Source organism: Zophobas morio, unplaced genomic scaffold, assembly GCF_036711695.1.
Source record: "Zophobas morio isolate AGI-343-1 ecotype UQ-CSIRO unplaced genomic scaffold, CSIRO_AGI_Zmor_V1 ptg000018l, whole genome shotgun sequence".
NCBI lineage: Eukaryota > Metazoa > Arthropoda > Insecta > Coleoptera > Tenebrionidae > Zophobas > Zophobas morio.
The window spans coordinates 2,554,196-2,574,210 of NW_026972123.1; the positions used below are offsets into that span (position 1 = coordinate 2,554,196).

Consider the following 20,015-nt stretch of genomic DNA (forward strand, 5'->3'; position numbering starts at 1 on the left):
ACTTGTCTAGCTTTTGAACTATAATTTGGGGGGAACGAGTAAAAAAATATTTCTACTTCAGTGGAATTCGAACCCACGGCTTCCGTTTTCCTGACGGCCATGTTACAGACTACGACACTATAAGGATCTTTGCTCACTCTATTCAAAACTAACAAAAAGTTTTCCCAGCATTTATTTAATTTAATGAGTTTTTGTAATTTTAATACATGAAAATTAAACAATAATTCCTATAAACAGTACATATTTATTTAAATCTATTAACTGGTTTATAATAATCATAACTACACTATTTGGGGTTTCGGATCAATAATTTGTGATAAAAGACTACATATGCAATAGGCGCATAGACAACCCTTCACATTTTTTCATGTTGCTAAGAACACCAGCTTTTTGTATTTCGTAACAGAAAGTCATTTCATTACCGTACGCTTTTAAACTGTCTTTGCTGAAGGAAATATTGTCATCTCGAGCGTTTCTATCTACGCACCACTTCGATTTTGCTGTATAACATTGTGCATCATCTTTATTAAAAACCCGAACAGTAAAGAGATATTGATCGTGTTTATTGTACTTACTCAAAATTCGCACACACCAAGAATAACCATTTCTGGAATCGTAAGTCAACTTAAAAATATTACCATATTCGAAAAAATAGCGTTCAGTGTTAGAGCAAAATATGTAGTTTATCGTTTCTTCATATACGGTTCCTGTAACTAAATATGCCGCGTGATCAACTTTAAAATGATTTCGACAAGAAGAGAAATTGCCTTCGAATTTACATTTAGGGCATTTATACATCTGATACGTGCAACCATCTTCATGTTCAACTATTTCGCTTCCCAAAAGCATCGAAGTGCAACCAAACTGCCTATAAACACACTCGTATTGCACAAACGGTATGAGGGCCTCCAGCGAAAAATTCCGGATGTTTTCTCGAGAAAAATTTTTCCGACAAGTAGGACACTCCGAAAGTTCATTGCGGCACGATTGGCAGATGCTGTGACCAGTCAAACACTGGAAAATCGGTTGCCTCATTATATCCTTGCAAACGGGGCATTCCAAATGCTTCGTAATTTCAGAATTAACATTTTTTGGTTCGCACTTTTCAGGTTTAATCACAACTTTAATAACGTCATCTTCTTGCATAACTTCTTTCAAAGTAGAAAGTTGGATCTTTTGTCCGTTTCGTTCCTCACAGGCAACATCGAACGACAAAGCTTGAAGCTTCGTTTTGAATACGTTACTTTTACCCGTATATTCCACGACCATATTTGACTCCCCTTTCAAGAAATGCAACAAACTGTTGTCTTCGTCCAGTTTCTCTAATATCAAAATGTACGTCCTGTTTTTGTGGGTGAACAATTTGATCACTGTACCGAGACTTTGTGGGTCGATCTCGAAAGAATATTCCCCACAGTGTTCGTTTAGAACGCACGTTGTATGGTTCTCTGAGAAGTGTTTAAATAAGTCTACCAGTTTCCCGACCCATTCGCACTCTTCTTTTGCGATTAAGCAGTCTATTGGACGACAAATGCAATACTTTTCGTGTTCCCTTAAGTCCTCGTAAAGTAATTCGGTTTCGCAACCTTCCGACTGAAATTTACATGGAAAGCTTAATTTTTTCATTATGGCAACTAATCTTGTATTTGGCAAGCCATTCCACTTGTTTTCTTCCTTCTTCGCTTGGAAACAATCATGACAAACATCACCAACATTTTCAACCGTCATCACTGGAGCCACCAACAAATTCTTGCAAACACTACACGAAAAAACGTTCTCTTTCAACATTTCCTGTGTGCTGTCTTGGAAGTTTTCGTTCGCCATTACGGACCTGTCGAAATTACAACATTTTATAACGATTTTTAGATAACGTAGATAAAATCAAAATGAACCTTGGTCGTATGAGATAAGATTAAGTTTAAAAACTGCCAATAGTAGAAAATTCGGTAATCCACTCACTCTACATAAACTTTGGAATTTTATCGATGGTATAGTAGTACCTTAGTCTCTTTAATAGAATTTTTTTAAAGTCTCTGGACGAAGAATTTAAATTTAATTTTGGACCGAATCACATATATATCATTTTGTTTTACTTGAATTAGTTAAAAAAACAACATTTAAATACTTACGTGTTTTAATAACCAAAATCTTTGATATAATTCGTATGTGACAATGATTTTATTGCACGTTTATAAATCACAATTAATCAGCTGGAACTAGATAATTTGTATACGACAAGTGTTTTAAATCATCGAGTAGCAATGTGATTGTCATGCGCACCACATATAGAGTATTTTTGCAATACCTACACATTTCAGTGAACTATAGATAACTCTGGCTGTTTTCATCATATTCACTTGCAAAACATTAGTAATTTTAGATTAGATTATTTGAACCAAAAAAAGTGGCTGTGCCAAAAATTCATTGTATTTATGAGGAAAGTGAAAAATTTTGAGGATGTAAAAAGTAACAAAAAAGAATTGTATTAAAAACCTAATTTTAAAATCCATCACTAACCCTAGAATGATCGGTCATCAGCAAGACTTCTATCATTACAGGTACTAAAACTAAGTACACATACTAAGAAAAAAAATCCAAAATGCAAAATCCATATTTCCTTACAAAAAACATTTTAACTATGGTTTAGGTTTCTTGTTATGAAAAGATGGCTACGGATATTAAGAAAAAAAAGGCATAGTATAAGTACCGCCCACCCGCCCTATCTCCATTCTGATGAATTTTTTATTCATCGTAAGCCGAGGGGCGGAGCTTAATTGTAAAATCCTTAATTTTCTACGAGAAATTACCATTATGTTCTTAAGTAATCGTGTTGTACAAAGAAAAGTAAATGTAGTAAAACCAAAAGAGAAGCCCCACCCAACCGTCTCGATCTCATCCGTGATGAATTTTTCATTCGTTGTCAGACCAAGGGGCGGAGCGTCAATGCAAAATCGATATTTCCCTATACAAATTTGCCATTTTAAACATGCTTTAAGTTTCTTGTTGTGAAAAAATGGCTACACATATTAAGAAAAAAAGGCAGAATGTAAACCTCACCCCCGCGCCCTATCTCAATTGTGATGATTTTTTTTAATTCGTCTTGAGCCAAGGGGAGGAGCTTAATTGCAAAATTCTTATCACAACAAGAAATCATTATTAAAGTGCAAGGAAATAGGGATTTTGCAATTATGAGGCGGAACTTTTTTGCAAAATCGATATTTCCTTATTGAAATTTTCCATATTAAACACGTCTTGAGTTTCATATTGCGAGAAAAAGTTTAAGCATATTAAAACAAGGCAAAATGTAAGCCCGCCCACCCGCCCTATCTCAATTCTGATGTTTTTTTTTATTCGCCGAGATCCAAGGGGGCGGAGCTTAACTGCAAATAGTAATTTTTTTACAAGAAATTAAAAACGTGTTTTTGAGAATCGTGTTGTTCAAACAATACTATCTATATTAAAAAAAATCTCAATTCTTTTTTTATTCTTAGAAACCTAAAATACGTTTAAAATGGTAAATTTTTTTAATATTTTGTCCTCAAACTCCACTAAACAAAAAATTAACAATATTTGTATTTCAAGGAATTGTTATTAAATTTCTAGATTCTTCTATACGTAGAGAAGCTTCTAATTCTAGTTATTTCGAGTTGTTCATTTTTGATTTTCCGATTATTTAATTTTTCCATTTTCAGTTTTTAGATTTTTCAATCCCTTTACTTTTCCAATACTCGACTTTTCAATTTTTCGTTTTCTTTTTCGATTTTCGATTTATCAACATTCCAAGTTTTCGATTTTTCATTTTACCGGGAAGATTTTTGTATTCGGATTTTCGACTTTTGTTTTTTTATGCTCGATTTTTCGATTTTCCAACTTTTCCGTTTTCAATTTTTTGATTTCTCCAATGTTCGATTTTTCGATTTTCGAATATTCAGTTTTTTTAAACATTCGATTTTTCAATTTTTTTTATTTAACCACTTTCTGGAAGATTTTTCTTTTTTCGATTTTCGGCTATTCGATTTTTCTTTACCGATTTTCAAATATTCAGTCTTTTTGCTTTTCGATGTCTTGATTTTACAATTTTTCCTTTTTTTGATTTTCAATTTTTCAATTTTTCAATTTTTCCACTTTTCGTAAAATTTTCGTATTTTTTTCAATTTTTCGATTTATCAGTTTTCGGTTTTTCAAATTTCTGGACGTTTTTTCACAACAAGAACCTTAAAACATGGTTAAAACGGTCCATTTTTGGAAGGAAATATGGATTTTGCAATTACGGGGCGGAACCTAATTCCAAAATTTATATTTCCTTATACAAATTTTCCACTTTAAACATGTTTTAAGTTTCATATTGTGAAAAGAAGTCTACACATACTGAGAACAAAAGGCAAAATGTAGCCCCGCCCACCCGCCCTCTCTCAATTGTAATGATTATTTTTATTCACTGTGAACCAAGAGGGTGGAGCTTAACTGCAAAATACTTATTTCATCACAAGAAATTAAAAACATGCATTTGAGTATCGTGTTGTTCAAAGAATACCATGTATATTAAGAAGAAAAAAGCGAAATATTTTTTCTATTTCAGTTTTTAGATTTTTCAATCTTTACTTTTCCAATACTCGACTTTTCAATTTTTCGTTTTCTTTTTCGATTTTCGATTTATCAACATTCCAAGTTTTCGATTTTTCATCTTAAGGCCGTGTGACACGATGCTAAATTTATGACAAATTTTTGTACGAAATTTAGTTCGAAAAAATGTAACTAAATTTACAACTAAACAATATATCTCCTGTATGCCACCTTACTAAATTCTCTTGTAAATTTACCATTCGCGCATGCGTAGTGAGTGAAAATTTTCGGGAATTTAAGAAATAGTGTTGGTAATGGTGATTGGTAAGGTGCGTTTTTCAACATAACCTCTGTGACATAACCTACAATTTGTTTGTTTATTATTTACTTATTAATCATTTATAATGAATTGTGAGGAAATACTTGTTTATACAACTATTGCTGCTTCGAGTATTGTTCTAAGCTGCTATGCCAATAAAACAAATCGGAAAATTCAAAGAAGAAAACGACGTTCACTATGGAGCAGACCTTGGTTAACAAGGCGACAAGGACGAGATATTTTAAACATGTTAAATACCGAGTTGTTGCCAGAAGATCCAATTGCATATCAAAATTTTTTGAGATTAACGGGTGCTCAATTGTGGGCAAAAGAATTGTTTGGTTATGTTGATTTCATCATGGCGTCGTACCGGTTGCGCCTTATCGTACTGCGCAGTTTTCGTAACAAATTTAGTCAGTATTTAGGACGTGTCCTAAATAATTTCTCACCAAAATTTGCACACAAATTTAGCATGTAAATTGTGTATGACACGGTACAATTTTTTGCACAAAATTTATCTCACTAAAATTTGTCATAAATTTAGCATCGTGTCACACGGCCTTTACCGGGAAGATTTTTGTATTCGGATTTTCGATTTTAGTTTTTTTTTATGTTCGATTTTTCGATTTTCCAACTTTTCCATTTTCCATTTTTTGATTTTTCGATTTTCGAATATTCAGTGTTTTAAACGTTTGAGTTTTAATTTTTTTTTATTTAACTACTTTCTGGAAGATTTTTCTTTTCTCGATTTTCGGCTATTCTATTTTTCTTTACCAATTTTCAAATATTCAGTCATTTGCTTTTCGATGTCTTGATTTTACAATTTTTCCTATTTTTGCTTTTCGATTTTTCAATTTTTCCACTTTCCGTAAGATTTTCGTAATTTTGTCGATTTTTCGATTTAATAGTTGTTGATTTTTTGATCGAATTTTCAATCTTTTTACTTTCCGATTTATCGATTTATCAATTTTTCGGTTTTTCAAATTTCTGGAAGATTTTTCACAACAAGAAACATAAAACATGGTTAAAACGGTCCATTTTTGGAAGGAAATAGGGATTTTGCAATTACAGGGCGGAGCCTAATTCCAAAATCGATATTTCCTTATACAAATTTACCATTTTAAACATGTTTTAAGTTTCATGTTGTGAAAAGAAGTTTACACATACTAAGAACAAAAGGCAAAATGTAGCCCCGCCCACCCGCCTTATCTCAATTGAGATGATTATTTTTATTCACAGTGAACCAAGAGGGTGGAGCTTAACTGCAAATTACTTATTTCTTTACAAGAAATTAAAAACATGCTTATGAGTATCGTGTTGTTCAAAGAATACTATGTATATTAAGAAAAAAAAAAGCAAAATATAACTTCATTACTATTTAGATCAGGGCAATTATGGGTGGGGCTTAATCTTTGGTTTTACTTTTTTCTTCATTTCTTGTAGAGAAATAATAGATTTTGCAATAAAATTCCGCTTGTTTGGCTCTCGACAATTAAAAAAAACATGACAATTGAGATAGGGCGGGTGGGTGGGGCTTATATATTTTACCTTTTTCTTAATACAACTACGTAGTCTTTTCAGTACAAGAAACTTGAAACATGTTCAAAATGGTAAATTCTTGCAGACACATGAATCTTGCAATTAAGCCCCGCCCCTCGATCTGACATCGAATGAAAAACTCATCACAATTGAGAATTGAGAATTAATGTACATAGTATTCTTTTAACAACACGATACTCAAAAACGTGTTTTTAATTTGTCGTAGAGAAATAAATATTTTGCACTTAAGCTCCACCCTCTTGGCTCACAACGAATAAAAAAAATCATCACAGTTGAGACAGGGCAGGTGGGCGGGGCTACATTTTGCCTTTTTTTCTTAATACGTGTAGACTTATTTCGACAACAAGAAACTTAAAACATGACTCCATTGATTTAATTTCAAGACTGTTTCTAATTTTATTACATGAAAATTAAACAATACATAATTCCTATAATGGGTTTTATTTATTAATAAAACTATACATATTTAAATCTGTAAACTTATATACATATAAAGACTTATATGACTTTACATGTATGCATATCCAACCCTATTCATTATTCGTGTTGATACAAACGGTAGTTTTTTGTATTTCACAGTAAAATTTTATTTCATTTTGAAATGAATCTTCGTACGGTAGTAAATTGTTATTCATGAAGGAAATTTCCTTGTCATTTCTGTCTAAGCAACACTCTGATTTCGCAATTAAACATTGTGCATCATCTGAACTGACCAAGCGAACAGTGAAGTAATATTTATCGCGCTTATTGTACTTGGTCAAAATTCGCACAAAACATGAGCAAGAATTCTGATGATGCGTAAAAGACAACTCAAAAATGTTACCATATTCGAAAAAATATAGCTTACAAGTATAAGTAAAAGGGATTGCAACAATACTTGTTTCGTACACGGTTCCTTTAACTAAATCACAAGTATGTTGAACTTTAAAATGATTTCGACAAGCAGCGAAATTTCCTTTGAATTCACAATTACTTTTAGGACATTCATACGTCTGATACGTGCAACCATCTTCATGTTCATCTATTTCGCTCCCCAAAAGCGTCGAAGTGCAACCAAATTGACTATAAACGCACTCGTATTGCGCAAATGGGGTTAGAGCTTCCAGAGAAAAATTCCGGATGTTTTGTACGCGAAAAGCTTTCCGGCAAGTCGGACACCGCGAAAGATGGTTGCGACACGATTGGCAGATGCTGTGACCACTACAACACAGCAAAATGGGTTGTCTCATTATATCTTTGCAAACGGGACATTCCAAATGCTTCGTAATTTCATAATTAACGTCTTTTAGTTCGTATTTTTCAGGTTTGATCACAACTTTAACCACCTCATCTTCCTGCATAACTTCTTTCAAAGTGGAAAGTTGAATCTTTTGACCGTTTCGTTCGTCAAAGGCAACATCGAACGACAAAGCTTGAAGCTTTGTCTCGAATACGTTACTTTTACCCGTATATTCCACGACCATATTTGACTCCCCTTTCAAGAATTGCAGTAAACTGTTGTCATCGTCCGATTTCTTGATTTTCAAAACATGAGTCTTGTTGTTGTAGGTAAGCAATTTGGTGATTGTGCCGAAATTTCGTGGGTCGATCTCGAAAGAGTATTCTCCGCACTGTTCCTTCAAAACGTGTGTTTCATGCTCCTCTTCGAAGTGTTTGAATAAGTCCGCCGATTTTCCGAGCCATTCGCACTGTTCCTTTGGCATTAAGCAGTCAACCAGGCGATAACTGCATTTATTTTCGTGCTGCTTTAAGACGTCGCAAAGTACTTCGGTTTCACAACCCTCCGACTGAAATTTACATGGGAGCAATAATTTTCTCAAAATGGTGTCCAATGTTGTGTTCGGCAAGCTGTTCCAATCATTTTCTTCATTCTTAGTTTGGAAACAAGAATGACAAACGTCTCCGATATTTTCGACCATCATCACTGGAACCGCCAACAAGTTCTTGCAAACGCGGCACGAAAAGACGTTCTCGTTCAACATTTCCTTTGCGAAGTTTTGGATGTTTTTGTTCGCCATCACGGACCTGTGGAAATTATAACAGTTTAGTAGGATTGTTTACCTTGTTTTGAAAAAACTAGAACCTGTGAAAAATTTTAACTTAACGTTAATTACTTGACTGACTTATTAATTTAATTAAAATGAATATGAACGTTGTTTGTAAAAGAAAAAATATTATCATCATTTTTTATTCTACATATCAACTTTTCTTTTTATTCTTTTTGTTGTTAAATTTGACCAGTACCGTTCCTGACGATGTCATAAATCGCAAAATAACCACAGGTACAATCGCACGCAAATGTTTTGAGCCTATGGACGGATCGTTTTTGCCTGCCCTCACCGAAGAAGGCGGTCCAAATCCTTCAAGGGCAGAATTTGTAGGTAGGCTCAAACTACAACGAAACTCACATTTTACGTTATAAAATTTTATTGACAATAACGGGACGGACAGTAGTTATATATAAATTTGGTAAGAAATATTTATGGCTCACACCAGTTCTCTCGAATTTGTCGGAGAAGATTTAGCAGGTAGTTGTTCCCATAAAATAATGGTCACTTTCGTTCGTAAGTAACGATGGTCCGGACATGAATTATTTTGCTTTCTAACATCTTTCGACCAATTGTTCCGTATAAAAAATTTCATCACTTTTTCAAATAAAATACTCTTAAAAAAAACGATATTGTCGTTGAGTGACATGTAACTGGCATAATAATAAAAACGTGCCATTTTTGTTAACTGATATTTTTTTCATAAATGTCGCAAAATTATTAAATTTGTCTAGTCATCCCCACCAATAATGTGATGACATCACTTCAAATTTATGCATAGTAAATAGGTTTTAAATTGTATACGGTAACATAGTCCTACACATGTAGTTTATGACTCCGTGTTGAGTTTTTATCCAAAACGTCCAGATTTTTGGAAAAAAAAAATCAAAATTATAAAACAATATTTTGCAATTTAATTTTGAATTTGCAAAATCGAATACTTTGAAATCTTGCAGATGTTTTAAAATCATGATAAACATGATACATTTTTAATTAAAATATATTTGCTTATCCCCTCTAAAAAGATACCTAAAAATCCACAAAAATTCTGAAAATACATATTCGAAAAAATTAAGGCAAAAATGAATTCAGGAAGTCGTAATCTATAGAAAAATCCCTAAGGGTAATTTTCATAAGTGGTTGAATAAATTTATGACGTCACCTCAAAATTTTGCAGAATAAATCCTATCTTAAATGTATAAAATATGATGAGTTTTATACTTGTGATTTATCACTGCATTAATATTTTTTAGATTTGGTTATACAGGGTGTCTCAAAAAAGTTAATGACTGAGTCAATTTATTTTATTGAAGAAATCAAGTATAGCAAAACTGAATACTTTGAAATATTGTAGATGTTTTGAAGTTTTTGTAAGCATGGTAACTTTTTCGAAAATTTGATTAATCAAATATGCGCAAAATCAAAAATCGGAAAAACTGAAATTCACTAATGCAAAAAACAGAAAATCGAAAAATACAAATCGTAAAAATCGAAAATCTAAAAATCGCTAATCAAAAAATCGAAAATTCAATGAATCAAATACCTAGGTCGATCGAAAAGTGGAAATTCACAAACCTCAAAAATCGAAAAATAGAAAATTAAAAACGGGAAAATCAAAAAATCGAAAATTCAAAAATTTGTAATATTGAAAATTAAAAAAATCAAAAACAAAAATAAAAAAAATCGGAAATTAAAATAATCAAAATATATAAAGTAAAAAAAATTGCAAAGCCTAAAAACTGAAAAAGCAAAAAATTGGAAAAACAAAAATTCGAAAAATCTAAAATCGAAAAAGTGGAAAATCGAAAATCTGAATAAAGAAACTTGGAAATTCTGAAAATTGGAAAATCGAAAACCAAAAAATCGGAAAGTAACAAAATTGAAATCTAACAGTTGAGAATGGAAAAATTGAAAAACCGAAAATTCTAAAAACCGACAATGGACAAATTGGAAATCGCAAAATTTAAATTGAAAAATTGAACATAGAAAAATCGATGAATTGAAAAATCGAAAATTCGACGACTCGAATTTTCTAAAAATCGAAAAATCATAAAACTGAAAAATCCAAAATTCTAATCATCGAAAGTCTGAAAACTGAAAATCGAAAATTCTGAAAAGTGGAAAATAGAATAACGAAAAATTTAAAAGAAAGAAAATTGAAGTCTAAAAACCGAAGAATGGAAAAATTAAAAATCAAAAATTTGAAAAATCAAAACCGAAAAATTCAAAGATTTAAAAAGAAAATCGAAAAATCAAAAATTTGAAAATTGAAACTCGAAAATTTGGAAAATCGAAAATTAAAATAATTGAAGTCTAAAAGCTGAAAAATGGAAAACTGAACAATCGAAAATTCGAAAATCAAATATCGAAAAATCGGAAAGCCGAAAAATCGAAAATTTGATAAATCAGATATACGAAAAAAATCTGAAAATACAAAACTGGAAAATCAAAAATCTAAAAATGGAAAAACCGAAAATCGAACATTCAATGAATCTAATACTTAGGTCGATCGAAAAACTGGAAATTCACAAATCTGAAAAATAGGAAAACCGAAAATTCGAAAATTCATAATATTGAAAACTCTAAAAGTCGACAATTCAAAAATCAAAAAACTGGAAAGTAAAATAATCGAAAAATCGAAAAGTAAACAAATTGCAAAGCCTAAAATCTGACGAACAGAAAAATCGAAAAATCGTAAAATCAAAAAGTGGAAAATCGAAAACTGGAAATTAAAAAATCGAAGATTGGAAAATCGAAAAATCGAAAATCGGAATATCGAGAATCGACAAATTAAAAAACCGAAAAATCGAAAAATTAAAAAATCGGAAAACGAAAAATTAAGAAAAAAACGAAAATTCAAAAATCGAATAATCCGAAACTAAAATAAGAGAAAAGTAAAAATTGCAAAGTCTCAAAACTGACGAACAGAACAATCGAAAAATAAAAAAAATCGAAAAATATCTAAACATGGAAAATTGAAAAATCGAAAATCGGAAAATGGAAAAACCGAAAAATCGAAAATCGAAAACTCGATGAAACAAATACTCGAAAAAGCGAAAAGTAAAAAAATTGCAAGGCCTAAAAATTGAAAAATCAAAAAATCGAAAAAACGAGGATCGAAAAAAAATCAAAAAATCGAAAAGTGGAAAATCGGAAAGTAACAAAATTGAAATCTAAAAGCTGCAAATTGCAGAACCATAAAAACTGAAACAAACAGAAAAATCGAAAAACCACAAAAGCGGAAAAACGAAAATCGAAAAATTGCAAATCGAAAAATCGAAGGTCGAAAAATAAAACAGATTTATAGACAAATGTTAAGTTTTTTTTGGCAATAAGTGTAAAATGTTGAATTTTATGCTTTGAAGGGGTCTTTGCTTTTTTGTTATTTTTATTTTATTAATATGATTTTATTGATGATGATATTTTCCTGTGATTGTTTAATATTTAAATGCAGTGTATAGAGGCAGGGATGTCAGCACTCTGTTTACCAAACTCACAAAAGGCAATACGATTACACTTTTTTGCTATCTATAAATTTCTGCTTGAAAATTCTTTGGTATCATAAAATCTATCTCTCCCTTTCGTACTGTCGGAGCCAACGTACCTATATTCAATATTCGGCGCCGGATTAAAAAACCGACCGCGTCAGCCAGTTTGTATGTTTCCATTTGTGCAGTATAAGTACTCCTCTCTTAGGAATTGTAGTAACTTATAGCTGCAATTTTATTTGCTTTACTGCACACATTGTCATATTGCTTAATCATGGAATATTGTCGTAGACATATCCTACATCCCTAATATAGCTTGAATAAATGTATTCCAATAATAAAATTCCATTTAATTAATATCATTCATTTAATTAAAAGGGGGAATCACATCAAAACAACAACGTAGAAATGTCATCATATTTCTGTAAAAATTTTACTCGCCTATATCCTTCTTATTAATGCTATTGTCAGGTACTTCAAAGGATGGTCAAATAAGCTTAAGGTATTTAAAAGGTGGTCTATTGTGTGGGCCATAAATTACAGCTTACCGCCTCAGCTAATATTTTGGGTTGCCTAACTTACCAAAATTTGCCCAAAATGCTTTGCAGTTTTTTTACAATAACTAAAAGAAGTAAAGTTTTAACAGAAAACGAAAAATCGCGCCTAAAGTAGAAAAAAATTCTCTATCACCTCGATATTTTTTAAAAGCATACCGAGTTATAGTTTTCGCTAAAAATCCGCTCGGGTTTTACGCACTTTATTTTTTATTTTAAAAACTGATACGTTTTTTAAAAAATACAAGACTCTTCCTTAAAGATTTTTATGTCATGAGCATGAGCACGCACATGTATCGCCCTGCTCTTCAACTGTTAAAATGAAGGCGCAAAATGGGTTGGCGTTTTGCCTTATTTTGGCATCTTTTAATGACTGTGTGGCGGAGCCGATAATTACTTGACAGACTTATTAATTTAGTTAGCATGAATATGAACGTTGTTTGTAACAGAAAAAATATTATTATCATTTTTATTCTACATGTCAACTTCTCCTTTTTATTCTTTTTGTTGTTAAATTTGATCAGTACCGTTCCTGACGATGTCATAAATCGCAAAATAAGCACTGGTACCAACTGCACGAATTACTAGAACCGTACACACTAACTACTTTGAATCACTTTTATTATCTACTTATACTTAAAATGAGCCTCAATAAGTGAATTTTCAGCCACGTGGTTTTATAATTTATGTAACATGAACTGTGAATTTACAGATAACTGAAACAAGAATTACCAATTGACGAATTCGTCACATTTCAGATAAAACAAATAATAATAAATAATAGTTTAATACACAGAATATTTATATTTATACTTACTTAGGTTTAATCCACTAGTGTCACTATGACTATCTAACTGTCGTTGAAGTTGAAAAGAAAGTGTGTTCGGTGTTCAAATTTCGGCGTACTTAAAGGGTTTGTGGAAAAAGAGTGGGGTTTTGGCGGATGTTCGGTTGCAGTTTGTCGTAGTGGGGGTTTAAGTTGACTACTAATTAATGCTATGTATAATATATTTTTAAGAGGAAGATGAATAACTCTTCAAACTACTTACCTGATTAGAAATATTGTACTACAAGGGTAAACATAGTATAACGACAACGAAATAAAAATAGTGAATTTTAATACCATTATTAAATATCTATATTTACCTCTTCACCAAAACCCTCGTATTTATGAGGGTTTTTCTGAAGAGATAATAATCACTTGACTTCCTCTGTAGAATTTTACTCACAAGGAATTTTATTTTTTAATTCTCTGAACAAAAGTTAAGAATATTTGTATTTCTATGAATTATTTCTTTTTCTATACATAGAGAAGCTTCTAATTCTAATTTTTCCATATTTTTAGTTTTCATTTGCCCAGTTTTTTGTTTTTAAATTTTTTGATTCTTCGACTCTCCGATTTTCGAGTTTTAATCTTTTTACTTTTAGTACTCGATTTTCAGTTTTTAAACTTTTCGACTTTTTGCTTATTTTTGATTTTTCACTTTAATAATAGTAATAATAATAAGCCATTTATTGTTGTATAAAGATAATACAGCAAAGCTAATATATGAATTTGACCAAACAAGGATTAATATCAATGTTAAAAACATTAGATAATATTTGTTCCAGAGTGGCTGAGTTTTTAATTTTAATTTGAAAGCACAGGTTGAAACCGCCCGCCCACCCCATCTCCATTGTGATGATTTCTTTTTATTGTTAGAAACTTAAAACACGTTTAAAATGGTGAATTTTTGTAAGTAAGTATGTATTTTACAATTAGGTTCCGCCCCTAGGTCTGTCAACGAATGAAAACTTGGTATTTTTTTAATAACGCGATACTCATGTCTTATATGTTAATAGAGCAATAATAAGGATTTTGCAATTAAATTCCGCTCTTTTGGCTCTCGACGATTAAAAAAAATCATCACAATTGAGACAGGGCGGGTGGGCGGGGCTTATATTTTGCTTTTTTTCTTAACATACGTAGTCGTCTTTTCAGAACAAGAACCTTAAAGTTTAAAATGGTAAATTCTTGTAGACAAATATGGATCTTGCAGTTACGCCCCGCCCGTCGATCTGACAACGAATGAAAAATTTATCACAATTGAGAATTGAGATCGGTGCGGGTATGGGTGGGCCTAATATTTGGCTTTATTTTTTCTTAGTATACATGACATTCTTTGAACAAGACGCTTTTAATTTTTCATAGAGAAATAAGGATTTTGCCTTTTTTTCTTAGTATGTGTAGGTCTTATTTCGATAGCAAGAAACATAAAACATGTCTAAGATGGTAAATTTTTGTAGTAGTCAACTTAAAGTTGAACATTAAGTTTGTATCAACGGCAACTTGGCGACGGAGTTTATAAATGACAATGTTGAGCTATAAAAGCAACGTCAACAGGAACAGCAACTGCAACGGGAACTAGATGCGAATGTCGCGACGGGTGTTCCAGAACAAGCCTAGAAGCGGTGACGGAGATCTTCGAGAAGGACCGCGCGGCTGTTTAAATGGGAACCACCGTAGTCCAGAGAATGGGGGAAGTCTAGTCAAGTCCATTCCAGTCGTCTGTACATAATCACTGTGTAATCAGTCGTGAATTCGAGTTATCGTAACAATATCATCAAAACTGAAGAAATTATACCACTATTTGACACAACGAGTGTGCATATCGTGAATTAGGTACTTAATTACCATTATAATATACGTTAAATTTGAAAATTGGTTTAAAATCTCCTGACGGAACTTGTCTAGCTTTTGAACTATAATTTGGGGGGAACGAGTAAAAAAATATTTCTACTTCAGTGGAATTCGAACCCACGGCTTCCGTTTTCCTGACGGCCATGTTACAGACTACGACACTATAAGGATCTTTGCTCACTCTATTCAAAACTAACAAAAAGTTTTCCCAGCATTTATTTAATTTAATGAGTTTTTGTAATTTTAATACATGAAAATTAAACGATAATTCCTATAAACAGTACATATTTATTTAAATCTATTAACTGGTTTATAATAATCATAACTACACTATTTGGGGTTTCGGATCAATAATTTGTGATAAAAGACTACATATGCAACAGGCGCATAGACAACCCTTCTCATTTTTTCATGTTGCTACGAACACCAGCTTTTTGTATTTCGCAACAGAAAGTCATTTCATTACCGTACGCTTTTAAACTGTCTTTGCTGAAGGAAATATTGTCATCTAGAGCGTTTCTATCTACGCACCACTTCGATTTTGCTATATAACATTGTGCATCATTTTTATTAAAAACCCGAACAGTAAAGTGATATTGATCGTGCTTATTGTACTTACTCAAAATTCGCACACACCAAGAATAACCATTTCTGGGATCGTAAGTCAACTTAAAAATATTACCATATTCGAAAAAATAGAGTTCCTGGTAATAGAAGTAGTCAGAAGTTTCTTCATAAAACGTTGCTGTAACGAAATATTCCTCGTGATCAACTTTAAAATGATTTCGACAAGAAGAGAAATTGCCTTTGAATTCACATTTATTCATAGGGCATTCATACGTCTGATACGTGCAACCATCTTCATGTTCATCTATTTCGCTTCCCAAAAACATCGAAGTGCAACCAAACTGCCTATAAACACACTCGTATTGCACAAACGGTATCAGGGCCTCCAGCGAAAAATTCCGGATGTTTTCTTGAGAAAAACCTTTCCGACAAGTAGGACACTTCGAAAGTTTATTGCGACACGATTGGCAGATGCTGTGACCAGTCAAACACTGGAAAATCGGTTCCCTCATTATATCCTTGCAAACGGGGCATTCCAAATGCTTCGTAATTTCAGAATTAACATTTTTTGGTTCGCACTTTTCAGGTTTAATCACAACTTTAATAACGTCATCTTCCTGCATAACTTCTTTCAAAGTAGAAAGTTGGATCTTTTGTCCGTTTCGTTCCTCAAAGGCAACATCGAACGACAAAGCTTGAAGCTTCGTCTTGATTACTTTACTTCTAGCCGCATATTTCACAACCATATTTGACTCCCCTTTCAAGAAATGCAACAAACTGTTGTTTTCGTCCAGTTTCTCTATTATCAAAATATACGTCCTGTTTTTGTGGGTAAACAATTTGATCACTGTACCGAGACTTTGTGGGTCGATCTCGAAAGAATATTCCCCGCAGTGTTCGTTTAGAACGCACGTTGTATGGTTCTCTGAGAAGTGTTTAAATAAGTCTACCAGTTTTCCGACCCATCCGCACTCTTCTTTTGCGATTAAGCAGTCTATTGGACGATAAGTGCAATAATTCTCGTGTTCCCTTAAGTCCTCGTAAAGTACTTCAGTTTCGCACTGAAATTTACAAGGAAACTTTAGTTTTTTCAATATGGCAACTAATCCTGTGTTTGGCACGCCATTCCACTTATTTTCTTCCTTCGTGGTTTGGAAACAATCGTGACAAACGTCACCAATATTTTCAACCGCCATCACTGGAGCCACTAACAAATTCTTGCAAACCCTACACGAAAAAACGTTCTCTTTCAACATTTCCTGTGTGAAGTCTTGGAAGTTTTCGTTCGCCATTACGGACCTGTCAAAATTACAACATTTTATCACGATTTTTAGATTGTGATTTCTTAACTTAGATAAAATCAAAATGAACCTTGGTCGTATGAGATAAGATTAAGTGTAAAAACTGCTAATAGCAGAAAATTCGGTAATCCACTCACTCTACACAAACTTTTGAATTTTATATATGGTACATTAGTCTCTCTAATAGGAATTTTTTAAAGACTCTGGATGAACAATTTAAATTTAATTTTGGACCGAATCACATATATATCATTCTGTTTTACTTTAATTACCTAAAAAACAAACAACATTTAAATACTTACGTGTTTTAATAACCAAAAACTTTGATATAATTCGTAGGTGACAATGATTTTATTGCACGTCTATAAATCACAATTAATCAGCTGGAACTAGATAATTTGTATGTGACAAGTGTTTTAAATCATCGAGTTGCAATGTGATTGTCATGCGCACCACATATAGAGTATTTTTGCTATACCTACACATTCCAGAGAACTATAGATAATTCAAGCTGTTTTCATCATATTTACTTGCAAAACATTATAGTAATTTTAGATTAATTATTTGAACCAAAAAAGTGGCTGTTCCAAAAATTCATTCTACTTATGAGAAAAGTGAAAAATTTTGAGGATGAAAAAAGTAACAAAAAAGAATTATATTAAAAATCTAATTTTAAAATCCATCACTGACCCTAGAATGACCGGTCATCAGCAAGACTTCGATCATTACGGGTACTAAGACCAAGTACACATACTAAGAAAAAAAATCCAAAATGCAAAATCCATATTTCCTTACAAAAAACATTTTAACTATGGTTTAGGTTTCTTGTTATGAAAAGATGGCTACGGATATTAAGAAAAAAAAGGCATAGTATAAGTACCGCCCACCCGCCCTATCTCCATTCTGATGAATTTTTTATTCATCGTAAGCCGAGGGGCGGAGCTTAATTGTAAAATCCTTAATTTTCTACGAGAAATTACCATTATGTTCTTAAGTAATCGTGTTGTACAAAAAAAACTAAATGTAGTAAAACCAAAAGAGAAGCCCCACCCAACCGTCTCGATCTTATCCGTGATGACTTTTTCATTCGTTGTCAGTCCAAGGAGCGGAGCGTAATTACAAAATCGATATTTCCCTATACAAATTTACCATTTTAAACATGCTTTCTTGTTGTGAAAACATGAGTACACATATTAAGAAAAAAAGGCAGAATGTCGTCGTGAGCCAAGGGGAGGAGCTTAATTGCAAAATACTTATCACAACAAGAAATCATGATTAAAGTCCAAGGAAATATGGATTTTGCAATTGTGAGGCGGAACTTTTTTACAAAATCGATATATCCTTATAGAAATTTTCCATTTTAAACACGTTTTAAGTTTCATGTTGTGAGAAGAAGTTTACGCGTATTAAAACAAGGCAAAATATAAGCCCGCCCACCCGCCCTATCTCAATTGAGATGATTTTTTTTTATTCGCTGTGATCCAAGAGCTTAACTGCAAATACTTATTTCTTTATAAGAAATGAAAAACATGTTTTTGAGTATCGTGTTATTCGAACAACACTATTTATATTTAAAAAAAGGCAAAATATAAACCCCGCCCACTCACCCGACCTCAATTTTTTTTTATTATTAAAAACCTAAAACACGTTTAAAATGGTAAAAATTTGTAATATTTTGTCCTTAAACTCCACTAAACAAAAATTAACAATATGTGTATTTCTATGAATTGTTATTTTTAGATTCTCCTAGACATGGAGAAGCTTCTAATTCTAGTTATTCAATTTTTCGAGTTGTTCATTATTGATTTTTCGATTATTCAATTTTTCCATTTTCAGATTTTAGATTTTCAATTTTTTAATTTACCGGAAGATTTTTGCATTCGGATTTTCGATTTTTGTTTTTTTATGTTCGATTTTTCGATTTTGAACTTTCCCATTCTCAATTTTTTGATTTCTCCAGTTTTCGAATATTCAGTTTTTTAAACATTCGAGTTTTCAAGTTTCTTGATTTAACTACTTTCTGGAAGATTTTTCTTTTTTCGATTTTCCACTATTCGATTTGTCTTTACCGATTTTCAAATATTCAGTCTTTTTGATTTTCGATGTCTTTTTACAATTTTTCCTATTTTTGATTTTCGATTTTTCAATTTTTCCACTTTCCGTAAGATTTTCATATTTTTTTCAAATTTTCGATTTTTTGATCGAATTTTCATTCTTTTGACTTTCCGATTTCTCGATTTTTCAATTTTTCAGTTTTTCAAATTTCTGGAAGATTTTTCACAACAAGAAACTTAAAACATGGTTAAAACGGTCCATTTTTGGAAGGAAATATGGATTTTGCAATTACGGGGCGGAGCCTAATTCCAAAATCGATATTTCCTTATACAAATTTTCCATTTTAAACATGTTTTAAGTTTCATGTTGTGAAAAGAAGTCTACACATACTAAGAACAAAAGGCAAAATGTAGCCCCACTCACCCGCCCTATCTCAATTGAGATCATTATTTTTATTCGCTGTGAACCAAGAGGGTGGAGCTTATCGGCAAAATACTTATTTCTTTACAAGAAATTAAAAACATGTTTTTGAGTATCGTGTTGTTAATACCATGTATATTAAGAAAAAAAAAAGCAAAATATAAAACCCCGCCCACCCACCATTCGATTTCCCAATTTTCAGTCTTTTTAGTTTTTGATTACTGGATTTTTCAATTTTCCGAATTCCGACTTTTTGATTTTTGATTATTCGATTTTTGATTTACTGATTCTGATTTTCGAATATTCATTCAGTCTTTTTACTTTTCGATTTCTGGATTTTACAATTTTCAATCTTAAATTTTTCCATTTTTTGTAGAAATTTAACACACATGAATTTTTTTGGAACTTTTTGACGCCTAACTATTTCAAAAATTTAATTTTTCACTATCTGTAGCCAACT

General features: G+C 32.0%; 3 protein-coding genes across 3 annotated transcripts; all 3 read right to left on the minus strand.

Moving 5' to 3' along the window:
• Nucleotides 1-156: 156 nt before the first annotated feature.
• Nucleotides 157-2,239, minus strand: LOC135130950 (uncharacterized). Its single transcript, XM_064058430.1, has 2 exons — nt 2,130-2,239; nt 157-1,831 (listed from the first exon to the last, which is right to left on the minus strand). The coding sequence occupies exon 2, from the start codon at nt 1,822-1,824 to the stop codon at nt 325-327; it is 1,500 nt and encodes a 499-aa protein (XP_063914500.1). The 5' UTR covers nt 1,825-1,831; nt 2,130-2,239; the 3' UTR covers nt 157-324.
• A 4,628-nt stretch (nt 2,240-6,867) lies between these two features.
• LOC135131017 (uncharacterized) lies at nt 6,868-13,612 on the minus strand. Its single transcript, XM_064058525.1, has 2 exons — nt 13,350-13,612; nt 6,868-8,467 (listed from the first exon to the last, which is right to left on the minus strand). Exon 2 carries the CDS (start codon nt 8,458-8,460, stop codon nt 6,973-6,975), a length of 1,488 nt encoding a protein of 495 aa, XP_063914595.1. The 5' UTR covers nt 8,461-8,467; nt 13,350-13,612; the 3' UTR covers nt 6,868-6,972.
• Nucleotides 13,613-15,412: 1,800 nt separating this feature from the next.
• Nucleotides 15,413-17,491, minus strand: LOC135130951 (uncharacterized). The gene is made up of 2 exons (XM_064058431.1): nt 17,383-17,491; nt 15,413-17,078 (listed from the first exon to the last, which is right to left on the minus strand). Exon 2 carries the CDS (start codon nt 17,069-17,071, stop codon nt 15,614-15,616), a length of 1,458 nt encoding a protein of 485 aa, XP_063914501.1. The 5' UTR covers nt 17,072-17,078; nt 17,383-17,491; the 3' UTR covers nt 15,413-15,613.
• Between the last annotated feature and the right edge of the window lie 2,524 nt (nt 17,492-20,015).